General features: G+C 44.2%; 1 protein-coding gene across 1 annotated transcript in view; it reads right to left on the reverse strand.

Moving 5' to 3' along the window:
• The window catches only part of SLC2A2 (solute carrier family 2 member 2), a 116,587-nt gene that overhangs the window by 32,142 nt on the left and 58,635 nt on the right, over nucleotides 1-25,810 (reverse strand). Inside the window, exons 7-8 of the mRNA XM_073674885.1 lie at nucleotides 9,070-9,257; nucleotides 220-324 (exon numbers count right to left, since the gene is read on the reverse strand). Of these exons, the coding sequence (XP_073530986.1) occupies nucleotides 220-324; nucleotides 9,070-9,257 (293 nt within the window). The remainder of the gene's footprint in view (nucleotides 1-219; nucleotides 325-9,069; nucleotides 9,258-25,810) is intronic.

Genomic DNA, 25,810 nt, shown 5'->3' on the forward strand with positions numbered 1-25,810 from the left:
TGATACTCATGTACATTGGCTCCAGAACACATCGTCCTGTGTAGTTTGTACACATTTAGGATGTTGAAAGAAGAAAGATATGAAGGATCCTAAAGTTGTACTATGCACTATGTAGGCTGCAGACAATCCCCCATCTCAGCTTGTACAAATAATCACATGCATTTAGAAACAAACAAATATGGTGAACAGATTCCACAAATAATGATTAAAAAGACTTACCGAAACAATAGTAAAGATTGTGTTCACTGCACCAACTCCAATGGTTGCATACACTGGTTGACCAATTCCGGCTTTATAAAAAATGCTTGTTGAATAGTAGAAAATCTGTTAAGAGATGAACATTTATGGTTTATGTGCCAGTAATGCAACTGTGCTGTAAATAAAGTGTGATTTGAATATATCATTCTTTAGTGCAGGGGTGGGGATCCTCAGGCCCGCTGGCCGTTTACAGCTCTCGATGACCTTTTATCCAGCCCTCGGGCAGTTTCCCGGGTACCACAATGCTTGGGCCAGCAGCGGTATTTTGACGGGCGCTGGCCCATTAATTTCTTCTTGCTCTGTGAGAACGAGCACGCAGTGTTCACTACTGAATGCTGAGATGCATGCAATGAAAGATTATGTCCTGACACCGGTGCCAGCATCAGGACGTACTTTGTGGGGGGAGTTAGCGCACAATTTGTACGGCCCCCAAAAGATGGTATAGATATCCAAATGGCTTTTGGCAGAAAATAGATTCCCCAACCCTGCTTTAGTGAAACATCAGCTGTATTTATATGACCTATGACTGATTATAGTCAGCACACAAGGACAGGTTTAACACTAGCTTAAATACAGACTGCACACAATGGTGTATGTTTATCAATTCTGACTAATTCTTACATAGTACAAATTTAGAGAGTCTTAAAATGTGTTACATTTATCATAGTGGTTCATGCTGTTTCATAAATCTGTCTAATTTTAAGACTGTCTAGTCTAAATTTACACCACTTATTAGTTGGCTTAGTTTGTGCCAAAAATTTGAACAAAAATTTTGGCACTTGTCTGGAAGCAAGGCATGTCACATTAAGCCACACCCCTTTTCTGGCAAACCATACCCTTTTCAGCTAGGCAACTCCCACTTGTCAAGAAAGGTGCAAGAAGTGTGTAAATACATAAATATGGAAGATAAAGGAGAAAAATGAGTATGACACTTGGCCAAAGTGACTATGGGCTGTGCATTATATTACATGAATGACTATGGGCTGTGCATTATATTACATGTATGACTATGGGCTGTGCATTATATTACATGGATGACTATGGGCTGTGCATTAGACTAGGTGGATGACTATGGGCTGTGCATTATACTACATGGATGACTATGGGGGGCACATTATACAGTACTAGATGGTGGCCCGATTCTAACGCATCGGGTATTCTAGAATATGTCTCCCGACGGTGGCATAGTTATTTTAAATCTGCCGCCAATTGGCCGGAGACCGTGTTTAAATTTGGCGCCGATATCGCTGATTGGTCGCGGCCGGTGGCTGCGACCAATCAGCGAACCGTGTTAGTGAGGACCGGGGAGCATCTACCTGCCTTATAATGCCCCATGCGGGATGTCACTCCCCCCCTCCATATAATGCCCCATGCAGGATGTCACATCCCCCATCCCTTATAATGCCCCATGCAGGATGTCACATCTCCCCCTCCCTTATAATGCCCCATGCAGGATGTCACTCCCCCCCATATAATGCCCCATGCAGGATGTCACATCCCCCCCTCCCTTATAATGCCCCATGCAGGATGTCACAACCCCCCTCCCTTATAATGCCCCATGCAGGATAATGCCCCATGCAGGATGTCACATCCCCCCCTATATAATGCTCCATGCAGGATGTCACATCCCCCTTCCCTTATAATGCCCATGCAGGATGTCACATCCCCCCCTATATAATGCCCCATGCAGGAAGTCACATCCCCCTATAGAATGCCCCATGCAGGATGTCACCCCCCCTATATAATGCCCCATGCAGGATGTCACATCCCCTCTCCCTTATAATGCCCCATGCAGGATGTCACCTCTCCCTCCATATAATGCCCCATGCAGGATGTCACCCCCCCATATAATGCCCCATGCATGATGTCACCTCTCCCTCCATATAATGCCCTATGCAGGATGTCACATCCCCCCCTTATAATGCCCCATGCAGAAAGTCACATCCCCCCTATATAATGCCCCATGCAGGATGTCATTCCCCCACATATAATGCCCCATGCAGGATGTCACTTCCCCCCCATATAATACCCCATGCAGGATGTCACTCCCCTCCCTATATAATGCCCCATGCAGGGTGTCACATCCCCCCCCTCCCTTATAATGCCCTATGCAGGAAGTCACATCCCCCTTATATAATACCCCATGCAGGATGTCATCCCCCCTCGCTTATAATAGCCCCTCCACGATGTCACACCCCTCCACCCCACCATTTAATGCCCTATGCCCCCATACAATAAAAAAAAAATCCAATACTCACCTCACTTCTCAGCTGCTGCTCCGGACTCCAGCGTAGCTGGCATCTTTCCGCTCTGCGCTGTGACCGTTCAGGAGAGAGCGTGGTGTAAAGACGTCACCGCGCCCTCTGACCTGAGACGTCACAGTGCAGCAGCGGAAGACACAGGACCTGCTGTGGAGGCACGGGGAGGGGTAAGTATGGCGCCGGGTGCCGGGGCCCTGAGCAAGCGGGGGGAGGGGAGAGGAGGAGAGGGGAGGAGAGGGGAGGGGAGAGGAGAGGGGAGGGGGGGGCGTCACACTTGCCGTCAGGAGATCAGCGGCCGTAGCCGCTGATCTCCCGACGGTAGCCGCATGAAAGTCAGCGGCTCCTCCGGTCGGGGGACTTATGCTGCGAGCAGCCGGCTGCATCTCCCGGCTGCATCGCCGCTGACCTCCGTGCGGCAGATGAGCCGCTAACGGCCGCCATCTTTTTCTGAAATGCCGCGTCGCTGATTGGCCGCGGCCGGACCAATCAGCGACGTGGGATTTCCTGGACAGACAGACAGACGGGATAAGACAATTATATATATTAGATGGGGGACTATGAGGGGTGCATTATACTATATGGAGGACTATGGGGGGTGCATTATACTATATGGCGGAGTATGGGGGGGTGCACTATACTTTAGGGAGAACTATGGGCTGTGTATTATACTCTAAGGAGGACTATGGGTAGTGCATTATACTTCTGTTATGGGGCCCCATGACTTCTATGTTCGCCCCTGGTGAGTATAATGTTTTATTTTTTCTATACATTAAAGAACAGAGGCAAAATGGGGGACATATACCAGGGTGGGGGATATATATACCAGGATGGGTCCCAGTATAAGGGACATATACCAGGATGGAGGATATATATATATGAGGATGGGGCCAAAAATAAGGCATATATACCAGGATGGAAGGCATATATATATATATATATATATATATACAGTACAGACCAAAAGTTTGGACACACCTTCTCATTTAAAGATTTTTCTGTATTTTCATGACTTTGAAAATTGTACATTCACACTGAAGGCATCAAAACTATGAATTAACACATGTGGAATTATATACTTAACAAAAAAGTGTGAAACAACTGAAAATATGTCTTATATTCTAGGTTCTTCAAAGTAGCCACCTTTTGCTTTGATGACTGCTTTGTACACTCTTGGCATTCTCTTGATGAGCTTCAAGAGGTAGTCACCGGAAATGGTTTTCACTTCACAGGTGTGCCCTGTCAGGTTTAATAAGTGGGATTTCTTGCCTTATAAATGGGGTTGGGACCATCAGTTGTGTTGTGCAGAAGTCAGGTGGATACACAGCTGATAGTCCTACTGCATAGACTGTTAGAATTTGTATTATGGCAAGAAAAAAGCAGCTAAGTAAAGAAAAACGAGTGGCCATCATTACCTTAAGAAATGAAGGTCAGTCAGTCCGAAAAATTGGGCAAACTTTGAAAGTGTCCCCAAGTGCAGTTGCAAAAACCATCAAGCTCTGCAAAGAAACTGGCTCACATGAGGACCGCCCCAGGAAAGGAAGACCAAGAGTCACCTCTGCTTCTGAGGATAAGTTTATCCGAGTCACCAGCCTCAGAAATCGCAGGTTAACAGCAGCTCAGATTAGAGACCAGGTCAATGCCACACAGAGTTCTAGCAGCAGACACATCTCTACAACAGCTGTTAAGAGGAGACTTTGTGCAGCAGGCCTTCATGGTAAAATAGCTGCTAGGAAACCACTGCTAAGGACAGGCAACAAGCAGAAGAGACTTGTTTGGGCTAAAGAACACAAGGAATGGACATTAGACCAGTGGAAATCTGTGCTTTGGTCTGATGAGTCCAAATTTGAGATCTTTGGTTCCAACCACCGTGTCTTTGTGCGTTGCAGAAAAGGTGAACGGATGGACTCTACATGACTGGTTCCCACCATGAAGCATGGAGGAGAAGGTGTGATGGTGTGGGAGTGCTTTGCTGGTGACACTGTTGGGGATTTATTCAAAATTGAAGGCATACTGAACCAGCATGGCTACCACAGCATCTTGCAGCGGCATGCTATTCCATCCGGTTTGCGTTTAGTTGGACCATCATTTATTTTTCAACAGGACAATGACCCCAAACACACCTTCAGGCTGTGTAAGGGCTATTTGACCAAGAAGGAGAGTGATGGGGTGCTACGCCAGATGACCTGGCCTCCACAGTCACCAGACTTGAACCCAATCGAGATGGTTTGGGGTGAGCTGGACCGCAGAGTGAAAGCAAAAGGGCCAACAAGTGCTAAGCATCTCTGGGAACTCCTTCAAGATTGTTGGAAGACCATTTTCAGTGACTACCTCTTGAAGCTCATCAAGAGAATGCCAAGAGTGTGCAAAGCAGTCATCAAAGCAAAAGGTGGCTACTTTGAAAAACCTAGAATATAAAACATATTTTCAGTTGTTTCACACTTTTTTGTTAAGTATATAATTCCACATGTGTTAATTCATAGTTTTGATGCCTTCAGTGTCAATGTACAATTTTCATAGTCATGAAAATACAGAAAAATCTTTAAATGAGAAGGTGTGTTCAAACTTTTTGTCTGTACTGTGTGTATGTGTATATATATATATATATATATATATATATATATATATATATATATATATATATATGCATATATAATGTCCTCCATCCTGGTATATATGTCCCTCATCCTGATATATATATATATATATATATATATATATATATATAGATAGATAGATAGATAGATAGATATAGATAGATATACATATATAATAAGGATGGGGGGGCAGATGCCAGTGTTACACATCTGTCCTGAGTCTGGGCTCTGCTGCCTACACCCCGGTCCGCTAAACTTTCTTGTGCTCAACATTAGCCTTTGCAAGAAGCTTGGTGTACTCCCTTGTGTTGAGACACACACCTTGGTTTTGGTATTAAGATATTAGTTTGTCTATGCACAGTTCCTGTCTGCAGTCTCCAGGACATCTCCTGGCTGTCTGTGGCATCCAGTACCTCTGCAACCTGTCTGTGGCATCCAGTACCTTTGCAACCTGTCTGTGGTCTCCAGGACTTCTCCTGTAATGATCTGTTGGTGGCTCTTGAGTAGTGGACTTGGGGAACACTGCTCTAAGCTATTAGGGGGGCGTATGCTTTCTCTGGTTGCTCCCCTCTTATGATTGGTCAGCATTATACTGGGAGAAGAAGTACATGCCCCAATTGAAAATTATCTGATAACAACTACTTGGTTTTAAACTAAAGTTAAATCACTAAGTGCCAAATAGTTTGATTGCTAATTTCTCCACATTGAAGAGGAAAAATTAAAAGATAACAAAAACGTTTTATTCTGCTCTGTAGCCTCTACATCACATGTCTAGATCGACTTGAAACATTTTGTGAAAGGTCCTCTTTGATAATTTTACCAATTTGGTATTGCCATAATCGTACTGACCTGAAGAATTATCTCTTTCCATAAGTGGCTTTGCTGGAGATTTTACTGTTGTTTTTGCTACTTCATGAAGTATTATCAAAAGACTGAACATGTACACAGCATTGTTATTTTTGCATTGCTGTGCATTATGTTCATCTTTACAGCAGTTTTGCAGCGCATTTTGAGACAGATTCCAGGAGGAAGCTGCCTGCAAATGACATAGTGTGCACATACACCAAGTTTATCTGAGTGCTTTCACAAAATGTTTCAAATCCTCAACAGTCCCCCTGGTTCCGATTGCTCTTAGTGCTCTCCCATGCCTTTTCTCAGCGTTAGACATAGCAGCAGGGATGGGTAGGTGGTTGTATCCATGTATCCATAGAACAGTGAGGGAGAAAAACTGGCTTATAGGAAAGGAGTAAAGCATATGAAGAGGAAATAAGTGGAAGATAAAACCCATGCTTATCCATCCTACATTACTGTGAGAGACATCCAGTAAATGTCTCCACAAGTGAAAAATCTGAAACTTGGATCAGGCAGCAAACTGCATATCATGGACTCTGAAAATGAATGAAGGCATGAAGACAGCAGACTGAAACTTAGTTCAGTTTTATTACCTAACAATAACTGCTAACATACAGAGAGGAAAATAAGTATTTGATACACTGCCGATTTTGCAAGTTTTCCCACCAACAAAGAATAGATCCGTCTGTAATTTTTATTGTAGGTACACTTTACCTGTGAGAGACAGAATCTAAAAATAAAAAAACAGAAAATCACATTGTATGATTTTTAAATAATTAAATTGCATTTTATTACAAGAAAAAAGTATTTGAACACCTATCAATCAGCAAGAATTCTGGCTCTCACAGACCTGTTAATTTTTCTTTTAGAAGCCCTCATACTCTGCACTCATTACCTGTATTAACTGCACCTGTTTGAACTTGTTACCTGTATAAAAGACACCTGTCCACACACTCAATCAATCACACTCCAACCTCTCCACCATGGCCAAGACCAAAGAGCTGTCTAAGCACACCAGGGACAAAATTGTAGACCTTCACAAGGCTGGGATGGGCTACAGGACAATAGGCAAGCAGCCTGGTGAGAAGGCAAGAACCATTGGCACAATTATTAGAAAATGAAAGAAACACAAGATGACTGTCAATCTTCCTGGGTCTGAGGCTGCATGCAAAATCTCGCCTCGTGGGGTAAGGATGATTCTGAGAACGTTCAGGAATCAACCCAGTACTACACGGGAGGACCTGGTCAATGACCTGAAGAGATCTGGGACCACAGTCTCGAACATAACTATTACTAACACACTACACAGTCATGGATTGAAACACTGCAAGGCACACAAGTTCCACATGCTCTCGCCAGCACATGTCCAGGCCAATTTGAAGTTTGCCAATCACCATCTGGATGATCCAGAGGAGGCATGGGAGAAGGTCATGTGGTCAAATGAGACCAAACTAGAACTTTTTAGTATCAACTCCACTCGCCATGTTTGGAAGAAGAAGAAGGATAAGTTCAACCCTAAGAACACTGTCCCAACCTTGAAGCATGGCGGGGGAAACATCATACTTTGGAGGTGCTTTTTTGCAAAGGGGACAGGACAACTGCACTGTATTGAAGAGAGGATGGGGTCATGTATCGCGATATTTTGGCCAACAACCTCCTCTCAGTAAGAGCATTGAAGATGGGTCGTGGCTGGGTCTTCTAGCATGACAATGACCCAAAAAACACAGCCAGGGCAACTAACGAGTGGCTCAGTAAGAAGCATTTCAAGGTCCTAGACTGGCTTAGCCAGTCTCCAGACCTGAACCCAATAAAAAATGTTCGGCGGGAGCTGAAACTCAATGTTGCCCAGTGACAGCCCCGAAACCTGAAAGATCTGGAGAAGATCTGTATGGAGGAGTGGGCCAAAATTGCTGCTGCAGTTTGTGCAAACTTGGTCAAGAATGACAGGAAACGTCTGACCTCTGCAATTTCAAACAAAGGTTTCTGTACCAAATATTAAGTTCTGTTTTCTATTGTATCAAATACTTATTTCATGCAATAAAATGCAAATTAATTATGTAAAAATCATACAATGTGATTTTCTGAATTTTTTTTTAAAGATTCTGTCTCTCACAGTTGAAGTGTACCTATGATAAAAAATGCAGACCTCTCCATTCTTTGTAGGTGGGAAAGCTTGCAAAATCGGCAGTGTATCAAATACTTATTTTCCCCACTGTATGTAAAATGAATTTTTTTAATTTCAAAGGATGTGTTCACATCTGCATCAGATTCTCTGTGTGGAGCATGTAGTATTATGATGGTACAGTGGGTACAGAACGTATTCAGACCCCTTTAAATTTTTCACTCTTTGCTTCATTGCAGCCATTTGGTAAATTCTAAAAAGTTCATTTTTTTTCTCATTAAAGTACACTCAGCACCCCATCTTGACTGAAAAAAAAAGAAATGTAGAAATTTTTGCAAATTTATTAAAAAAGAAAAACTGAAATATCACATGGTCATAAGTATTCAGACCCTTCTTTGCTCAGTATTGAGTAGAAGCACCCTTTTGAGCTAGTACAGCCATGAGACTTCTCGGGAATGATGCAACAAGATTTTCACACCTGGATTTGGGGATCCTCTGCCATTCTTCCTTGCAGATCCTCTCCAGTTCCGTCAGGTTGGATGGTGAACATTGGTGGACAGCCATTTTCAGGTCTCTCCAGAGATGCTCAATTGGGTTTATGTCCGGGCTCTGGCTGGTCCAGTCAAGAATGGTCACAGAGTTGTTCTGAAGCCACTCCTTTGTTATTTTAGCTGTGTGCTTAGGGTCATTGTCTTGTTGGAAGGGGTCTGAATACTTTCCGTACCCACTGTACATGAACTATAATGAGTCAAATTGAGCAGCATTTATGTCTGTCATATTAAGGATCCATCAGTTTAAATTTCATTTTTAATATTCCTCTATGGAACAGAAAAAATTAAATTCAAAACACAGATGTGAACTCCAGAAACTGTAACTGCAAGTAATTGTGAATCAGTAAATGTTTTTAAGTTAATAGATTTTTTATGAAGCAGCAACTCCCTCCTCAATTGCACAAACAGGTGTAGTGCCCCAAACAACTTACCCCATTGATTCCAGAAAACTGCTGAGAGATGTGTAGTACCAGTGAGACTAGGAGCGGCTGTCTGTAATTTGGGGATTTAAAAAGCTGAATAATAGAAACTTTCTTTTCACTTGCTGCTTCCTCCTTTTCCCGCTTCATTTCCTCAATGTCTTTAGAAGGATCATAGTCTCCTTTCAGTTTTCTCAAAACTACAAACAGAAAATTGATAAACAACATGATACACCACTCATATGCTCAGTATATAGACAGTACTACTGTTCTACTACTTTCTGATCTGTTATACATAACTGAACTTATGCAATAAAACATGAAACATTTTTATTGATTGCATTATTTTTAAAAACAAAAATGGGTTTGACCTGAAATTAAAAATTCTGAAGACATAATGTTATAAAATAAAAAGAGTCAACCCTATTAACCCCAGCATTCCAATTCCAGTGCTTTCCCCATTGGCCTCTTTACTACCCTTCAGCTGATCATGGGCTGCGTAGCTTGTAACCATTGTATTCAACCAGTAATTGTAGCTAAATGGCATATGAGAATAGATTGGTAAAGTATGACTTTTTATTTTGTTTTGTATGTATGTATTATTGTTATGGTCATTGTTTTATCATCTGTAGGTATTATTCCTAGAATACTTAAGTCTTTTTGGGGCATAAAAGTATTTACATTTATTTTGATTTATAACATTTTAAACTATATTGTTAAAATATTTATATTCAATTCCTTTAAAGAAGTTGTCTGGTTTTTAAAATACTTTTCTAATACTTGATTAGTGAATTCTGCGATAAGTGAAGTCACACAGTTCAGGTCTCTGCACTTCATTTACTTTTAGGTCACAGAAACAAGCTGCAGCAACATGGAAGACATTATACAGTAGAGCTGAGGTGTCTTGATCTGAATCAGCTCTGATGCAAGGTAAAACACTTGTTACACAGAAGACTACACAATGTTTTTCAGTTGGCCTCTGTCTATTCCCTTCCCTGCTCTTCACTCCTCCACACCCTCCCCATAGAAGATAATAAGCTGTGTCACATGACACTTGCAGACTCTTTTGAGCAAGATGGACTTGAGTTTTGCTGTGGATAATGAGTTCAGGGGGCAGGGGGAAGGGGAAAAAGTGTCTGATAAGTAGCTGATTTCTCAGATAAAATATGTTACAAAGTCTCTTATATTCCCCTGTACTATTGATTTATGCAAAGTTTGTTGAAACTGCAGTTCCAGTTTGCCACCAGATTACTGGATTACAGCAGTCTGCTTTATTGTTGACGGAACTGTCTAGCAAGAAAGGTTTTTCCAAAATTGACAATCCTTTTAAGTTTGTCATTAAAATTAGATATAGACATCAGATAGTAGGATAATATCTATAATTATCAGTTTTTAAATTGTAATGGTATCATAGTATACTAGGAGTTACTGTATGTGCATGTCTTTAGCCACTGTCTGTTTTTGGTTTTCTAGTGAACTTGTATACAGTCATTTAATATCTATGTTTATGGTGAAGCTTAACCATTATAAATTGTCAGGATTACTCTTTAAATATTTGGTTATTTGGTTACTCTATTTTTTTTCTGTGCTCTAGAGATTTGGACCTGTCAAATTTCTTTACTCAACTGATAAATGAAGAAAATGTAGTGCTCCAGTGGAGCAGGATGTGCTTACATGTGGGGAAGCAAAAACAGGAATGAACTGTCTGTTTCTTATTGGTAATTAAACAATTAAGTTACTGTTCCATGCATGACCACGTAGCATCAATTCAGTGATTATGGTTAATCTCATATTATTGTGAAGAATATCCAGTAAACAACTAACAAATATATTAGATTATATCAGGCCCGGTTTGAAAATCTGCCCTACCCACCAGATGCCCACGGGGCAGATGCGAATACATTTGCAGAGACAGAGGCAGAGCAGCGCTCGTCAGCCTCCGCCCTGACATGCAGCAGTGTGATGAGGTCAGCATGCTGCTAACGTCATTACACTGCTGCCCGCGCAGAGGAGCAGAGACAGCGCAGGCAATGGTAAGCGCTTCAGGAGGAGCCAAAAATGTTAAATACTTTATCATTGTGGATGGGGGGGGACAATTGTGAAAGGGGGCACAGTTTTGCTAGAGGCAGTGTGGGGGATGTGGGTTACTTTATTCAGAGGGGCAGTGCATGTGTGTGGGTGGGGGGGTATATTTTGCATAGGGGCAGTGTGTGTAGGGGGACTTTTTGTAAAGGGATAGTGTGTGTGTGGGGGATATTTTGCAGAGGGCTAGTGTATGTGGGGGAGATTTTTGCAGAAGGGGTGGTGTGTGTGTATGTTTGTGTGTGGGGGATATTTTGCAGAGGGACAGTGTGTTTAGGTCGGATATTTTGTAGAGCGGCAGTGTGTGTCTGGGAGGGAATATTTTGGAGAGAGACAGTGTGGGGGTATATTTTGTGCAGGCAGCACAGCAATTATTCATTCAGCATGCAGGCACAGCATGGGAGATATTTTTATTTATGGGGCAGTATAATGATACTTTTATTTTTAAGGGCACCATGTCGGGATGTGTAGCTGAAGGTGGAGAAGAGGGAAGTTTGGAAAGAAGAGCTCTGGGTGTGAAAACTCATCATAGTGTCTGTGCTACATGGAGACAAAAGGGATGGGAACTAGTGTTGAGCGAGCATGCTCGACACTGCTCGGTACTCGCCCGAGCATCTCACTACTCGGGATGTTCGGCCAGCACCGAGCATTTCCGGGTTACTCGGGTCGGAGCTCGGGTCTCCGCCCTGCACGTTTGGCGCTCTTTACAGAGCCAATGAACATGCAGGGATTGCCAGCCAGTCATTGTAATGCCGCAGCCATGTTCTTTGTGGGCATTACAGTGATTGGCTGGGCCACACAGTGTCACCTTGAGTATTTAAAACCGGGCGCCGCCATCTTGTGCACAGTCGCTCCGGATCAGACAGTGTAGGGAGAGTGCTGCTGAGCTAGGGAGAGGTTTACAGTTATATCAAAAAGTTTGGGCACCCCTATTAATCTTAAGCTTAATGTTTTTTAACCCCTTAAGCCCCGGAGCATTTTTCGTTTTTGCATTTTCGTTTTTGCTCCCCTTGTTCCCAGAGCCATAGCGTTTTTATTTTTTGGTCAATATGGCCATGTGAGGGCTTATTTTTTGCAGGACGAGTTGTATTTTTCAACGCCATTACTAGTTTTACCATATCCTGTACGGGAAAACGGGAAAAAAATTCCAAGTGCGGTAAAATTGCAAAAAAAGTGCAATACCACAGTTGTTTTTTATTTATTTTTTTTACCACGTTCACTGAATGCTAAAACTGACCTGCCCATCTTATTCTACAGGTCATTACGAGTTCATAGACACCAAACATGTATAGGTTCTTTTATATTTAAGTGATGAAAAAAAATTCCAAAATTTGGTAAAAAAAAAAATAATAAAAAAATAGCGCCATTTTCTAAGACCCGTAGCGTCTCCATTTTTCGTGATCTGGGGCTGGTTGATGGATTATTCTTTGCGCGCTGGGCTGATGTTTTTATTGATAACATTTGGGGTAGATCCGATGTTTTGATCGCCCGTTATTGCATTTTATTGCAATTTTGCGGCGACCAAAAAACGTAATTCTGGCGTTTAGAATTTTTTTCTCGTTACGCCGTTTACCGATTGGATTAATTTTTTTTTTATATTGATAGATCGAGCGATTCTGAACGCGACGATACCAAATATGTGTATGTGGGTTTTTTTTTTATGTATTTTATTTTGAATGGGGCGAAAGGGGGGTGATTTAAACTTTTATATTTTTTTATTTTTTTTTATATTTTTAAAAACTTTTTTTTTTACTTTTTGCATGCTTCTATAGTCTCCATAGGAGACTAGAAGCAGCAACTATCCGATCGCCTCTGCTACATACAGGGGACGAGCAGGTCCCCTGCATGCAGCAGAAATGGTCCTGTGCTATGAGCGCCGACCACTAGGTGGCGCTGATAGCGACAAGATCATGACAACCACAGGCGTCTGCTGCAGACCCTGGGTTGTCATGCATGCCCATCGGCGACCCGCGATCACGTGACGGGGTCGCCGGTGGGCGGGGCTTATGACGCGCTACCCGGAAGCGCGCGTTAAATGCTGCTGTCGGAGATTGACAGCAGCATTTAACATGTTAACAGCCGCGGGTGGATCGCGATTCCACCCGCGGCTGTTGCGGGCACATGTCAGCTGTAAGAATCAGCTGACATGTGCTCCGTTCAGTGAGGGCTCAGCGCAGCAGCCCTCACTGAACGGGGGGATCGCAAATATGCGTACTAATACGTCCCCGGTAAGTAAGGGGTTAAAAATTGGTGTTTTTGCAACAGCTATTTCAGTTTGATATATGTAATAACTGTTGGACACAGTAATGTTTCTGCCTTGAAATGAGGTTTATTGTACTAACAGCAAATGTGCAATCTGCATTCAAGCAAAATTTTACAGGTGCATAAGTATGGGCACCCTTATCATTTTCTTGTTTTAAATACTCCTACCTACTTTTTACTGACTTACTAAAGCACTTTTTTTGGTTTTGTAACCTCATTGACCTTTGAACTTCATAGCCAGGTGTATGCAATCATGAGAAAAGCTACTTAAAGTGGCCACTTGCAAGTTGTTCTCCTGTTTGAATCTTCTCTGAAGAGTGGCATCATGGGCTCCTCAAAACAACTGTCAAATGATCTGAAAACAAAGATTATTCAACATAGTTGTTCAGGGGAAGGATACAAAAAGCTGTCTCAGAGATTTAACCTGTCAGTTTCCACTGTGAGGAACATAGTAAGGAAATGGAAGAACACAGGGACAGTTTTTGTTAAGGGCAGAAGTGGCAGGCCAAGAAAAACATCAGAAAGGCAGAGAAGAAGAATGGTGAGATCAGTCAAGGACAATCCTCAGACCACCTCCAGAGAGCTGCAGCGTCAACTTGCTGCAGATGGTGTCACTGTGCATCGGTCAACTATACAACGCACTTTGCACAAGGAGAAGCTGTATGGGAGAGTGATGCGAAAGAAGCCGTTTCTGCAAGCACGCCACAAACAGAGTCGGCTGAGGTATGCAAAAGCACATTTGGAGAAGCCAATTTCTTTTTGGAAGAAAGTCCTGTGGACTGATGAAACCAAGATTGAGTTGTTTGGTCATACAAAAAGGCGTTATGCATGGCGGCAAAAAAACACAGCATTCCAAGAAAAACACTTGCTACCCACAGTAAAATTTGGTGGAGGTTCTATCATGCTTTGGGGCTGTGTGGCCAATGCCGGCACCGGGAATCTTGTTAAAGTTGAGGGACGCATGGATTCCACTCAGTATCAGCAGATTCTTGACAATAATGTTCAAGAATCAGTGATAAAGTTGAAGTTACGCAGGGGATGGATCTTTCAGCAAGACAATGATCCAAAACACCGCTCCAAATCTACTCAGGCATTCATGCAGAGGAACAATTACAATGTTCTGGAATGGCCATCCCAGTCCCCAGACCTGAATATCATTGAACATCTGTGGGATCATTTAAAGAGGGCTGTCCATGCTCGGCGACCATCAAACTTAACTGAACTGGAATTGTTTTGTAAAGAGGAATGGTCAAAAATACCTTCATCCAGGATCCAGGAACTCATTAAAAGCTACAGGAAGTGACTAGAGGCTGTTATTTTTGCAAAAGGAGGATCTACTAAATATTAATGTCACTTTTCTGGTGAGGTGCCCATACTTATGCACCTGTCAAATTTTGTTTGAATGCAGATTGCACATTTTCTGTTAGTACAATAAACCTCATTTCAAGGCAGAAACATTACTGTGTCCAACAGTTATTGCATATATCAAACTGAAATAGCTGTTGCAAAAACACCAATTTCTAAAAAACATTAAGCTTAAGATTAATAGGGGTGCCCAAACTTTTTCATATAACTGTATACTCCGAAATAGTTAGTGTAGGGTCTCTAAAGCCTGCCAAATCAAACAAACAGTCCTTCTTAGGACTAATATCCATCCCAGATATAAGGCAGGCAGGCAGGCTGTATAGGAGATGCAGTGGTTATACCAGCAAACGCTGCATTACAGTCCTGTGTGCTCCTGTTGGTCAAATTGCTAGACTTATCACCCCGGTCTCAGGGGCCAGGAAAAATTATTTTTTTTTTCATCTAAATCCTGTATTTTTTTTTCCTCAGTCAGACTGCACAAATACACGTCTTATTAACCTTTTGGTATCCCTCCCCCTTCCCCCCCCCAAAAAAAAAAATTGAGTGTGTCTGTGACTGTTCAGACACCAATATATCTGTTTAAAAGAGTCTGGTGTAGGCCAGAAAAATATAACTGTGGTTTTTCAGTTCCACGGTTCAAATCTCTGTATTATCCAGCTTTTGGTATTTTTTCCGTAAAGAAAAACAGTAATAGTGTCTCCCTGATTGTTCAGACACAAATATATCTGTTTGAAAGATTCTGGTGTAGGCCAGAAAAATATAACTGTGGTTTTGCAGTTACACGGTTCAAATCTCTGTATTATCGACTTTTGGGCCTTTTTTACAAAAAAAACAGTTTGAGTGTGTCGCTGACTGTTCAGCCCCAAATATATCTATTAAAAAAAGTCTGGTATACGCCAGTAAATTAGAACTGTGGTTTTCCTCTTCCACGGTTCTAATCTACTTTTTATTACCCTTTTTCCATTGATAGTGCGAGTGTAAGCTATTTTACTTCATTTACAATGGGCAAGGCGTGTGGCAAGGGACGTGGAACTGGACGTTCTGATGATGGTGCGTGTAGAGGGCGGGGCCGTGGCCAAGGTGAAAATGTGTCACAACCAACAGTCACATCTTCTCGCTCCCACTTCTTGACCGAATTACTAGGGAACCACACTACAACACCAGTATTGAGAACTGATCAGTGTGAACAGGTTATTAATTGGATAGCAGATAATACTTCCAGTTACCTGGGCACCACCACCTCCGGTCTGTCTTCCACACGGTCAAGTTTTAGTAGCCATGAGTCTCGACCGCATACTCCTCCTCACCCTGATGCTCCTTCCTCCCACCATGCCGAGTGTCGTCAGACAGCAACTGATCCCACAGTTGGACACTCTGAAGAGCTGTTCACTGGTCCATTTCCACATTTGTGCCCCTCGCCTGCTCCGCTTGAAGTGCTGGAAGAGGAGATCCCATGTAGCGATGCCCAAATATTTGAATAGCCACGGCCACAGGAAGTCGACCCTGGCAATTTGTCACAAGAGGTGGACGATGACGAGACACAATTGCCACAAAGTGAGGAGGAGGATCGTGGTGCGCAAGTGGAAGAGGAGGAGGTGGTGGATGATCTAGTAACTGACCCAACGTGGCAGGAGGACATGCAGAGCGAGGCCAGCAGCACACAGGGGGAGGGAGGCAGAGCACCCCAACAGGCAGGAAGAAGCAGTGTGGTGGCCACACACAGAAGGCGGGCAACAGTTCCCCGTAACACCAACACGAGGGACGTTGCCAGTACAACCGGTAGGTCTTCCAGAGTCTGGAATTTTTTTAAAGACTCTGCTGATAACCCCAAAAAGGCCATTTGTACCACCTGCCATGCCAGCATCAGCAGGGGTGACAAAACTACCAGCCTGACCACCACCAGCATGATCAGGCACATGGCAGCAAAGCACCCGACTTTGTGGGGCGAACCCCAAGGTCCACAACCAGTGTCAGCGGGTGTCACCATTGCTTCTTCTGCTGTTGTGCGTGTAATAGAACCCCCTGTTGTGCATGCAAGGCAATTCCCTGTCCATACTGCATGCAAAGATGCCCCCTCCTCTCAGTCTTCACTTGTTATGGCAGTTTCTCAAGAAACAGCATCAATGTCCACGTCCCACCGCAGCGTTCAATTGTCCATATCCCAGACCTTTGAACGAAAACACAAATTCGCAGCCAACGCCCCACAGGCCACAGTCCTAAATTCGCACATTTCACGACTGCTTGCGTTGCAAATGCTGCCTTTTAGGCTGGTGGAGACGGAATCCTTCCGCAACCTTATGGCGGTGGCCGTCCCTCGGTACTCAGTCCCCAGCCAACACTATTTTGCCCGCTGTGCCATCCCCGCACTACACAAGCACGTGTCCCAAAACATCTGCCGTGCCCTCAACAACGCAGATACTGGGAGAGTCCACCTGACAACGGACACGTGGACAAGTGCTTGTGGCCAGGGACGGTACATCTCCCTGACGGCACACTGGGTAAACATAGTGGAAGCCGGGACCCAGTTGGACCTTGGGACGGAACACATCCTCCCCACAACGAGGATTGCGGGCCCTATGTCAGTCAGAGTTGCCCCCACAGTGAACAGCTACTGCACCTCATCCTCCTCCTCCTCATGTTCAGCCTCCATCTCAGATATCACCACATCAGTTACAAGCTGAAAGCACTGCAGTACTGCCTCAGCCAAGTGGCAACAGGCTGTGCTGAAACTCCTAAGCTTAGGTGAGAAACCTCACACTGCTTGTGAGTTCTGGACAGCTGTGAAAGAGCAGGCAGATCTGTGGCTGAGACCGCTGAACCTACATCCAGGCATGGTCGTGTGTGACAATGGCCCTAACCTGGTGGGGGCTCTGAGGCGAGGCGAGATCACACACGTACCATGCCTGGCTCATGTGCTTAACCTTGTGGTTCAGCGGTTTCTTAAATCGTACCCCGAGTTGCCAGATCTGCTCGTCAAAGTACGCCGCCTATCAGCTCATTTTCGCAAGTCGGCTACAGCTTCCGCCGCCCTTGCTGTGTTGCAGCAGCGTTTGCAGCTTCCGGCACACTGACTGGTGTGTGATGTCCCCACATGTTGGAACTCTACCCTCCACATGTTGCAAAGGATTTGTGAGCAGAAGAGAGCAGTTGTGGAGTACCAGCTGCAACAAGGCCGTCGATATTCAGGTCAGACTCCACACATAAGACCTCAGGAGTGGACCTGGATGTCTGACATATGTACCATCCTGACAAACTTTGAGGAGTCCACCAAGATGGTGAGTGGCGATGACGCTATCATTAGCGTCAGTATCCCACTTGTCTGTCTTTTGCAACGTTCTCTGCAGAGAATTAAAGAAAAGGCATTGCAGCCAGAGTATGATGAGATGGATCAAGAAGCCGTAGCGGGTGATTACACACAGCCCAGCCTCATCTCATCCCAACGTGCATTGGGGGACAATGAGGGAGAGGAGGAGGAAGAACAGGGGCTGGTATCATGTGCTGTAGACGGTAATACCTGTACAACTTTCGGTTCAGCGTGGGTGGCCGGAGGACAGGGGGGAGGAGGAGGAGGAGGAGGAGAGCATGGTCAGTCGTCATCTTGGTGAGGACACGGAAGTCTTGCCCGTTACCAGTCTGGCACGCATGGCTGACTTTATGTTACGCTGCCTTAACCGTGACCCACGCGTTGTAAAAATGTTGGGTGACAGTCATTACTGGTTGGTGACACTTTTAGACTCCCGCTACAAGGAGAACTTTCACTCTCTTATTCCTGAGGTGGAGAGGTCTACAAAAATGGGGCAGTACCAGAAGGCCCTTGCTGCAGAACTGTTAAAAAAAATTCCCATCTGAACACGCTAGCGGCAGAGGTCACAGTTCGTTGACCAACCAAGGCCTACAGGCGAGAGAGACGCAACTCCAATCCAGCAGAGGCAGGGGAACACTGTCAACATTCTGGGACAGTTTTCTGAGACCCGCCCAGCTTACAGGCCCTGAGGCGCGGGGTACTCTCACAAAGAGTGGAAAGTTTCAAAAGATGGTGAGGGAGTACCTTGCCGACCGTACCAGCGTCCTCCGTGATTCCTCTGTGCCTTTTAATTATTGGGTATCCAAGCTGGACACTTGGAATGAACTCGCTCTGTACGCCTTGGAGGTCTTGGCCTTCCCTGCCACTAGCGTGTTATCGGAGCGTGTTTTTAGTGCTGCTGGGGGAATTATAACTGATAAGCGCACTTGCCTGTCAACTGACAATGCTGACAAGCTGACCCTTATCAAAATGAACAAGGGCTGGATTGGGCCAGATTTCTCATCACCACCAAATGACAGCAGAGTAACATAACGTCAAATCCACTGTGTTATTTCGGGAGGTGTATTCCCATGCACCGCTTCACACCCACACATGGGTATACGCTTCCTCATTTCGGCTGTATTTTGCTCTTCTCCTTATCCTCAGCCTCCACCACCACTATACCACCAGGGTGACCTTTGTCCGTGTTGCCAGCATTGCAAGTTCCTCCCTCCTAATTTTTGGCAGCTTTTGCTTGGAAGGCATAGGCAAAGACTATGGGAGACCCACTCCCCAATAATGGGAATAATGTTTTTAAGATGCTGTACTGCATTGCTCTTCCAAGGGGCATTAAAACCGTCTTGTTAAGCTACTGCGACCTCCACCACTTCTCCAAGGGGCATTAAAACCGTCTTGTTAAGCTACTGCAACCTTCACGTCTCTTCCAAGGGGCATTAAAACAGTCTTGTTAAGCTATTGCGACCTCCACCACTTCTCCAAGGGGCATTAAAACCGTCTTATTAAGCTACTGCGACCTCCACCATTCTTCCAAGGGGCATTAAAACTGTCTTGTTAAGCTACTGCGACCTCCACCACTTCTCCAAGGGGCATTAAAACCGTCTTGTTAAGCTACTGCGACCTCCACGTCTCTTCCAAGGGGCATTAAAACCGTCTTGTTAAGCTACTGCGACCTCCACGTCTCTTCCAAGGGGCATTAAAACCATCTTGTTAAGCTACTGCGACCTCCACGTCTCTTCCAAGGGGCATTAAAACCATCTTGCTAAGCTACTGTGACCTCCACGTCTCTTCCAAGGGGCATTAAAACCGTCTTGTTAAGCTACTGCGACCTCCACGTCTCTTCCATGGGGCATTAAAACCATCTTGTTAAGCTACTGCGACCTCCACGTCTCTTCCATGGGGCATTAAAACCATCTTGTTAAGCTACTGCGACCTCCACGTCTCTTCCAAGGGGCATTAAAACCGTCTTGTTAAGCTACTGCGACCTCCACGTCTCTTCCAAGGGGCATTAAAACCGTCTTGTTAAGCTACTGCGACCTCCATGTCTCTTCCAAGGGGCATTAAAACCATCTTGTTAAGCTACTGCGACCTCCACGTCTCTTCCAAGGGGCATTAAAACCGTCTTGTTAAGCTACTGCGACCTCCATGTCTCTTCCAAGTGGCATTTAAAACTGTCTTGTTAAGCTACTGCAACCTCCACGTCTCTTCCAAGGGGCATTAAAACCGTCATGTTAAGCTACTGCGACCTCCAGGTCTCTTCCAAGGGGCATTAAAACCGTCTTGTTAAGCTACTGCGACCTCTACGTCTCTTCCAAGGGGCATTAAAACCGTCTTGTTAAGCTACTGTGACCTCCATGTTTCTTCCAAGGGGCATTAAAACCGTCTTGTTAAACCATTCTGAACTTCACAGCTCTTCCAAGGGGCATTGAAATGTTGTTTTTAATTAACTCTAACCTCCATGACTCTTCCAGCGGGCATTGCATTTCCTCCTAATTTTAGTCAGCTTTTGCTTTTCACTGCATAGGCGAACACTAAGGGAGACCCACTCCCCAATAATGGGTAGAAGTTTTTTAGTATGCTGTAATCCACGTCTGTTTCAAGGGCCATTGCAGTTCCTCATAATTTTTGGAAAGCCTACCATTCATTGCTTAGGCCAACAGTGCACAGGAGACCCAGTTGCTATAAATGGAAAAAACGGTTTAGTTAAGGCTCTCTGACCTCCATGTCACTTCCAAGGGGCATTGGAGTGCCTCGAAATTTTTGGTAGGCATTGCACTCACTGTATGCCCTATAACTGTGTAGCTGAACCGCTCCTTTTGGTACAGAAACATATCCTACAAGACATGTGTGGTTGACTGATATTGATGAGAATGGTCCCTGTTCCTCCTGCTCTTTCTCCTTTGCCACCACCTCATCCATCATTCATCACCTGAAGCTTTGTTTTAACGGGAGTCATAGAACTGGGATAGTAGCAGGAAAACATCTAGCAATCCTCAGAGGAGGTAGGATATGCGCCAAAACGCTGACCACTTCATGCCTAGCCGCTACTACATACATGCATTTGCATTCCAAGGAACAGAAAGCTAAGGAGATGGATGGCCTCATGATCATGAATAATTTACTCGTTGTGTAGGAGGCCGACCACTGCTGCTGTCTACCTTTTGAACTTTGTGTTGAAGCCTGATTGACCCAGGACCCACAATCCTCTATGTTTTTAGGACGTGTTGCATCCCAGTGTCCAACTGTGTCCAGGCTTCCACAATATTAACCCAGTGTGAAGGCGTGAGCTCGACCATCCCTGGCCACATTCACTTGTCCACGTGTTTGTGTTTAGGCTGTCTTTTAAACAGGAAATAGGGGCGGCTGGGGACCGTTTATGGACACCCGGCCGCCCCCTGGCGGCTAGGGACCGAGCGTGGACACCCGGCCGCCGGGCGGCTGGGGACTGAGTATGGATACCAGGCCGCCGACGCAGCCATGACGTGGTGGCCAGATTCCGCCTCCACATGCCTAAAAGGCCCAATTTCAAGTGCAAGCAAGCTAGCAGTATGGTATTGCAGCCTGGGGGTGGGTGGGTGGCAGGCTGTATACTTGCACTTGCATTGCAAGGAATGGGGGAGGTACAATTGAACACTGCCCTGGGACAAGGACTTGCATGGGGATAGTTGCAAGTCTGCATCTTCTGATGCGCAAGGATCACTTCTGATGGGCACACTTTTAGGCAGTGACCTGGGTGTCAGAGATGCTTCCAGGGGTCTTCCCCATGCTGTTCCCATGTCTTTTCAGCACTGCATGCATGTGTCACACAGCACATGGCCAGATAAGATTGTAAAATGTTAAAATGACATTTCCCGGTGAATGCATTTGTCACGGTTGAAAGGAATACAAAAGTGCAAAAACGCATAAAAAATGCTACTTGTGAACATAGCCCAAGGTGTGGAGGAGTATTTTTGTTTTTGGTTATTTATTTTACCTTATACACAAGTCTTTACCCTGGAAAGGAAGTTCCTTAACATATTTCACAGGAAAACCGTTTCAGTTTCGTTTTTGAACGTTTTAATGTGAGCCCGTAAAAGTGGCTTAATACCTCTGACCACGTTGTTGACAGCAGTGACCTGGGGGTCAGAAATGCTTCCTGGGGCGATGCCCATGCTGTCCCTATGTCTTTTGAGCACTGTCACTATAGTTTTTGGCACTTTTTAGGCTTTCTACAGACTGCCGTAGGTGCCGCCGCAAAAATGCTCGGGTCTCCCATAGACTAACATTGTGCTCGTTGCTTGGGTCAAGCACCCGAGTATCACGGCGAGCTCGGCCCGAGCTTCGAGTACCCGAGCATTTTAGTGCTCGCTCAACACTAATGGGAACGACTCCAATCAGAGAAGATATCACCTACAGTGGTGGCCAAAAGTATTGGCACCCCTGCAATTCTGTCAGATAATACTCAGTTTCTTCCTGAAAATGATTGCAATCACAAATTCTTTGGTATTATTATCTTCATTTAATTTGCTTGCAAGGAAAAAACACAAAAGAGAATGAAGCAAAAATCAAATCATTGATCATTTCACACAAAACTCCAAAAATGGGCCAGACAAATGTATTGGCACCCTCAGCCTAATACTTGGTTGCACAACCTTTAGCCAAAATAACTGCGAACAACCACTTCCGGTAACCATCAATGAGTTTCTTACAATGCTCTGCTGGAATTGTAGACCATTCTTCTTTGGCAAACTGCTCCAGGTCCCTGATATTTGAAGGGTGCCTTCTCCAAACTGCCATTTTGAGATCTCTCCACAGGTGTTCTATGGGATTCAGGTCTGGACTCATTGCTGGCCACCTTAGAAGTCTCCAGTGCTTTCTCTCAAACCATTTTATAGTGCTTTTGGAAGTGTGTTTTGGGTCATTGTCCTGCTGGAAGACCCATGACCTCTGAGGGAGACCCAGTTTTCTCACACTGGGCCCTACATTATGCTGCAAAATTTGTTGGTAGTCTTCAGACTTCATAATGCCATGCACACGGTCAAGCAGTCCAGTGCCAGAGGCAGCAAAACAACCCCAAAACATCAGGGAACCTCCGCCATGTTTGACTGTAGGGACCGTGTTCTTTTCTTTGAATGCCTCTTTTTTTTCCTGTACACTCTATGTTGATGCTTTTTGCCAAAAAGCTCTACTTTTGTCTCATCTGACCAGAGAACATTCTTCCAAAACGTTTTAGGCTTTCTCAGGTAAGTTTTGGCAAACTCCAGCCTGGCTTTTTTATGTGTCGGGGTAAGAAGTGGGGTCTTCCTGGGTATCCTACCATACAGTCCCTTTTCATTCAGACGCCGACGGATAGTACGGGCTGACACTGTTGTACCCTCGGACTGCAGGGCAGCTTGAACTTGTTTGGATGTTAGTCGAGGTTCTTTATCCACCATCCGCACAATCTTGCGTTGAAATCTATCGTCAATTTTTCTTTTCCGTCCACATCTAGGGAGGTTAGCCACAGTGCCATGGGCTTTAAACTTCTTGATGACACTGCGCACGGAAGACACAGGAACATTCAGGTCTTTGGAGATGGACTTGTAGCCTTGAGATTGCTCATGCTTCCTCATAATTTTGTTTCTCAAGTCCTCAGACAGTTCTTTGGTCTTCTTTCTTTTCTCCATGCTCAATGTGGTACACACAAGGACACAGGACAGAGGTTGAGTCAACTTTAATCCATGTTAACTGGCTGCAAGTGTGATTTAGTTATTGCCAACACCTGTTAGGTGCCACAGGTAAGTTACAGGTGCTGTTAATTACACGAATTAGAGAAGCATCACATGATTTTTCAAACAGTGCCAATACTTTTGTCCACCCCCTTTTTTAGGTTTGGTGTGGAATTGTATCCAATTTGGCTTTAGGACAATTCTTTTTGTGTTTTTTCATTGAAGACAAATTAAATGAAGATAATAATACCAAAGAATTTGTGATTGCAATCATTTTCAGGAAGAAACTGAGTATTATCTGACAGAATTGCAGGGGTGCCAATACTTTTGGCCACCACTGTATAAGGTACATGGATGTGCAAACTTGGATGTTGTTAATGCAGCTGATGTGGTTTATCTGGACCTTGCAAAGGCATTTGATATTGTACCACATAGCAGCCTTATAATGAAGCTACAGAAGCAAGGACTGAGAGGAACTATATGCAGACGGGTAAGGAATTGGCTAAAAGACAGGAAACAAAGAGTCATCATGAATGGTACATATCCCAGTGGGACTATATCTTGTGGAATATAGTCAGCAGTGGGGGCCGCAGGGATCTGTGCTAGGACCGATTCTTTTTAACCTCTTTATTAATGACCTTGTGGATGGGATTGAGATTAAAGTATAAGTCTTGCTGACAACACGAAACTATGTAGGATATTAACCCCTTTCTGACGTGATCAGTAATAGTACATCGTACTGACCTGAGCCTATTGGACCAGATGCGCACTATTACGCATCACGGGATCGCGCCCACACACAAGCTGTGCGGGTCGATCGGCGCCGAGTGTCAGCTGATTGTCACAGCTGACACCAGGTGCTATGTGCCAGGAGCAGTCCCACACCATTCCTGGCACATTAACCCCTGAAGTGCTGTGATCGAAGTCGATCGCAGCATTCCGGGAGCAAGGGGAGGTAAGCACGGCTTACTTACCTTGTCTCTGGCGTCCCGTGCTGTCTGTGCCGGGTCCCGGTAGTTGCCGTGGTGACCCGATGTCATCATGACGACATCCGGGTCACCAAGCATCAGCAAGTTAGCTAGATCGTGCTCAGTGCACGGTCTAACTACAGTAACTTGTGTGGGCAGGGGCTGCAGCCTGCGAAGCATAGAGATGCTGCTGCAGCATTTCTATGCTATGAAAGCGATCTGCCTTCAAAAACTGAAAGTTCCATAGTGGGACAAAGTGTAAAAGTAAAAAAAGTGTCAGAAAGTGAAAAAAAATTGTAAAAATATTTTTTTAGAAAAAGAAAAAATAATCAAAAAAAATAAAAATATACTGTACCCATAAATAAATATTATTATGAAAAAAAAAACAACAAACCAATAAAAGTACACATATTTGGTATCGCCGCGTCCGGAACGACCTGCCCTATAAAACTGTCCCTCTAGGAACTCCTTTAGTGAACACGGTAAAAAAAATAAAATAAAAAACGAAGCAAAAAACGATGCTTTATCATTATACCGCCAAACAAAAAATGGAATAAAACGTGACCAAAAAGATGAATGTAAATAAAAATGGTACAGCTGAAAATGTCATCTTGTCCCACAAAAAACAAGCCACCATACAGCTCCATCAGCCGAAAAATAAAAAAGTTATAGCTCTCAGAATAAAGCGACACAATTTTTTTTTTCTATAAAATACTTTTTATTGTGTAAAAGCGTCAAAACATAGAAAAACTATATAAATGTGGTAACGCTGTAAACGTACTGACCCGAAGAATAAAGCTACCTTATCAATTTTACCACACGTGGAATGGCATAAAAAAAAAAACTTAAAAAACAATTCCTGAATTGTTGGTTTTTGTTTGTTCTGCCTCCCAATAATCAGAATGGAAAGCGATCAAAAAATGTCATGTGCCCGAAAAGGGTACCAATAAAAACGTTGACTTGTCCTGCAAAAACATGACTCTGTTGGCCAAAATATGGAAAAATTATAGCTCTCAAAATATGGCGATGTAAAAACTAGTCTTTGCAAAAAAGGGTTTTTGAGTGTGTGACAGCTGTCAATCATAAAA

Source organism: Phyllobates terribilis, unplaced genomic scaffold (genome assembly GCF_046119375.1).
Source record: "Phyllobates terribilis strain yellow unplaced genomic scaffold, ASM4611937v1 Scaffold_3__8_contigs__length_932513732, whole genome shotgun sequence".
NCBI classification, from domain to species: Eukaryota; Metazoa; Chordata; class Amphibia; order Anura; family Dendrobatidae; genus Phyllobates; species Phyllobates terribilis.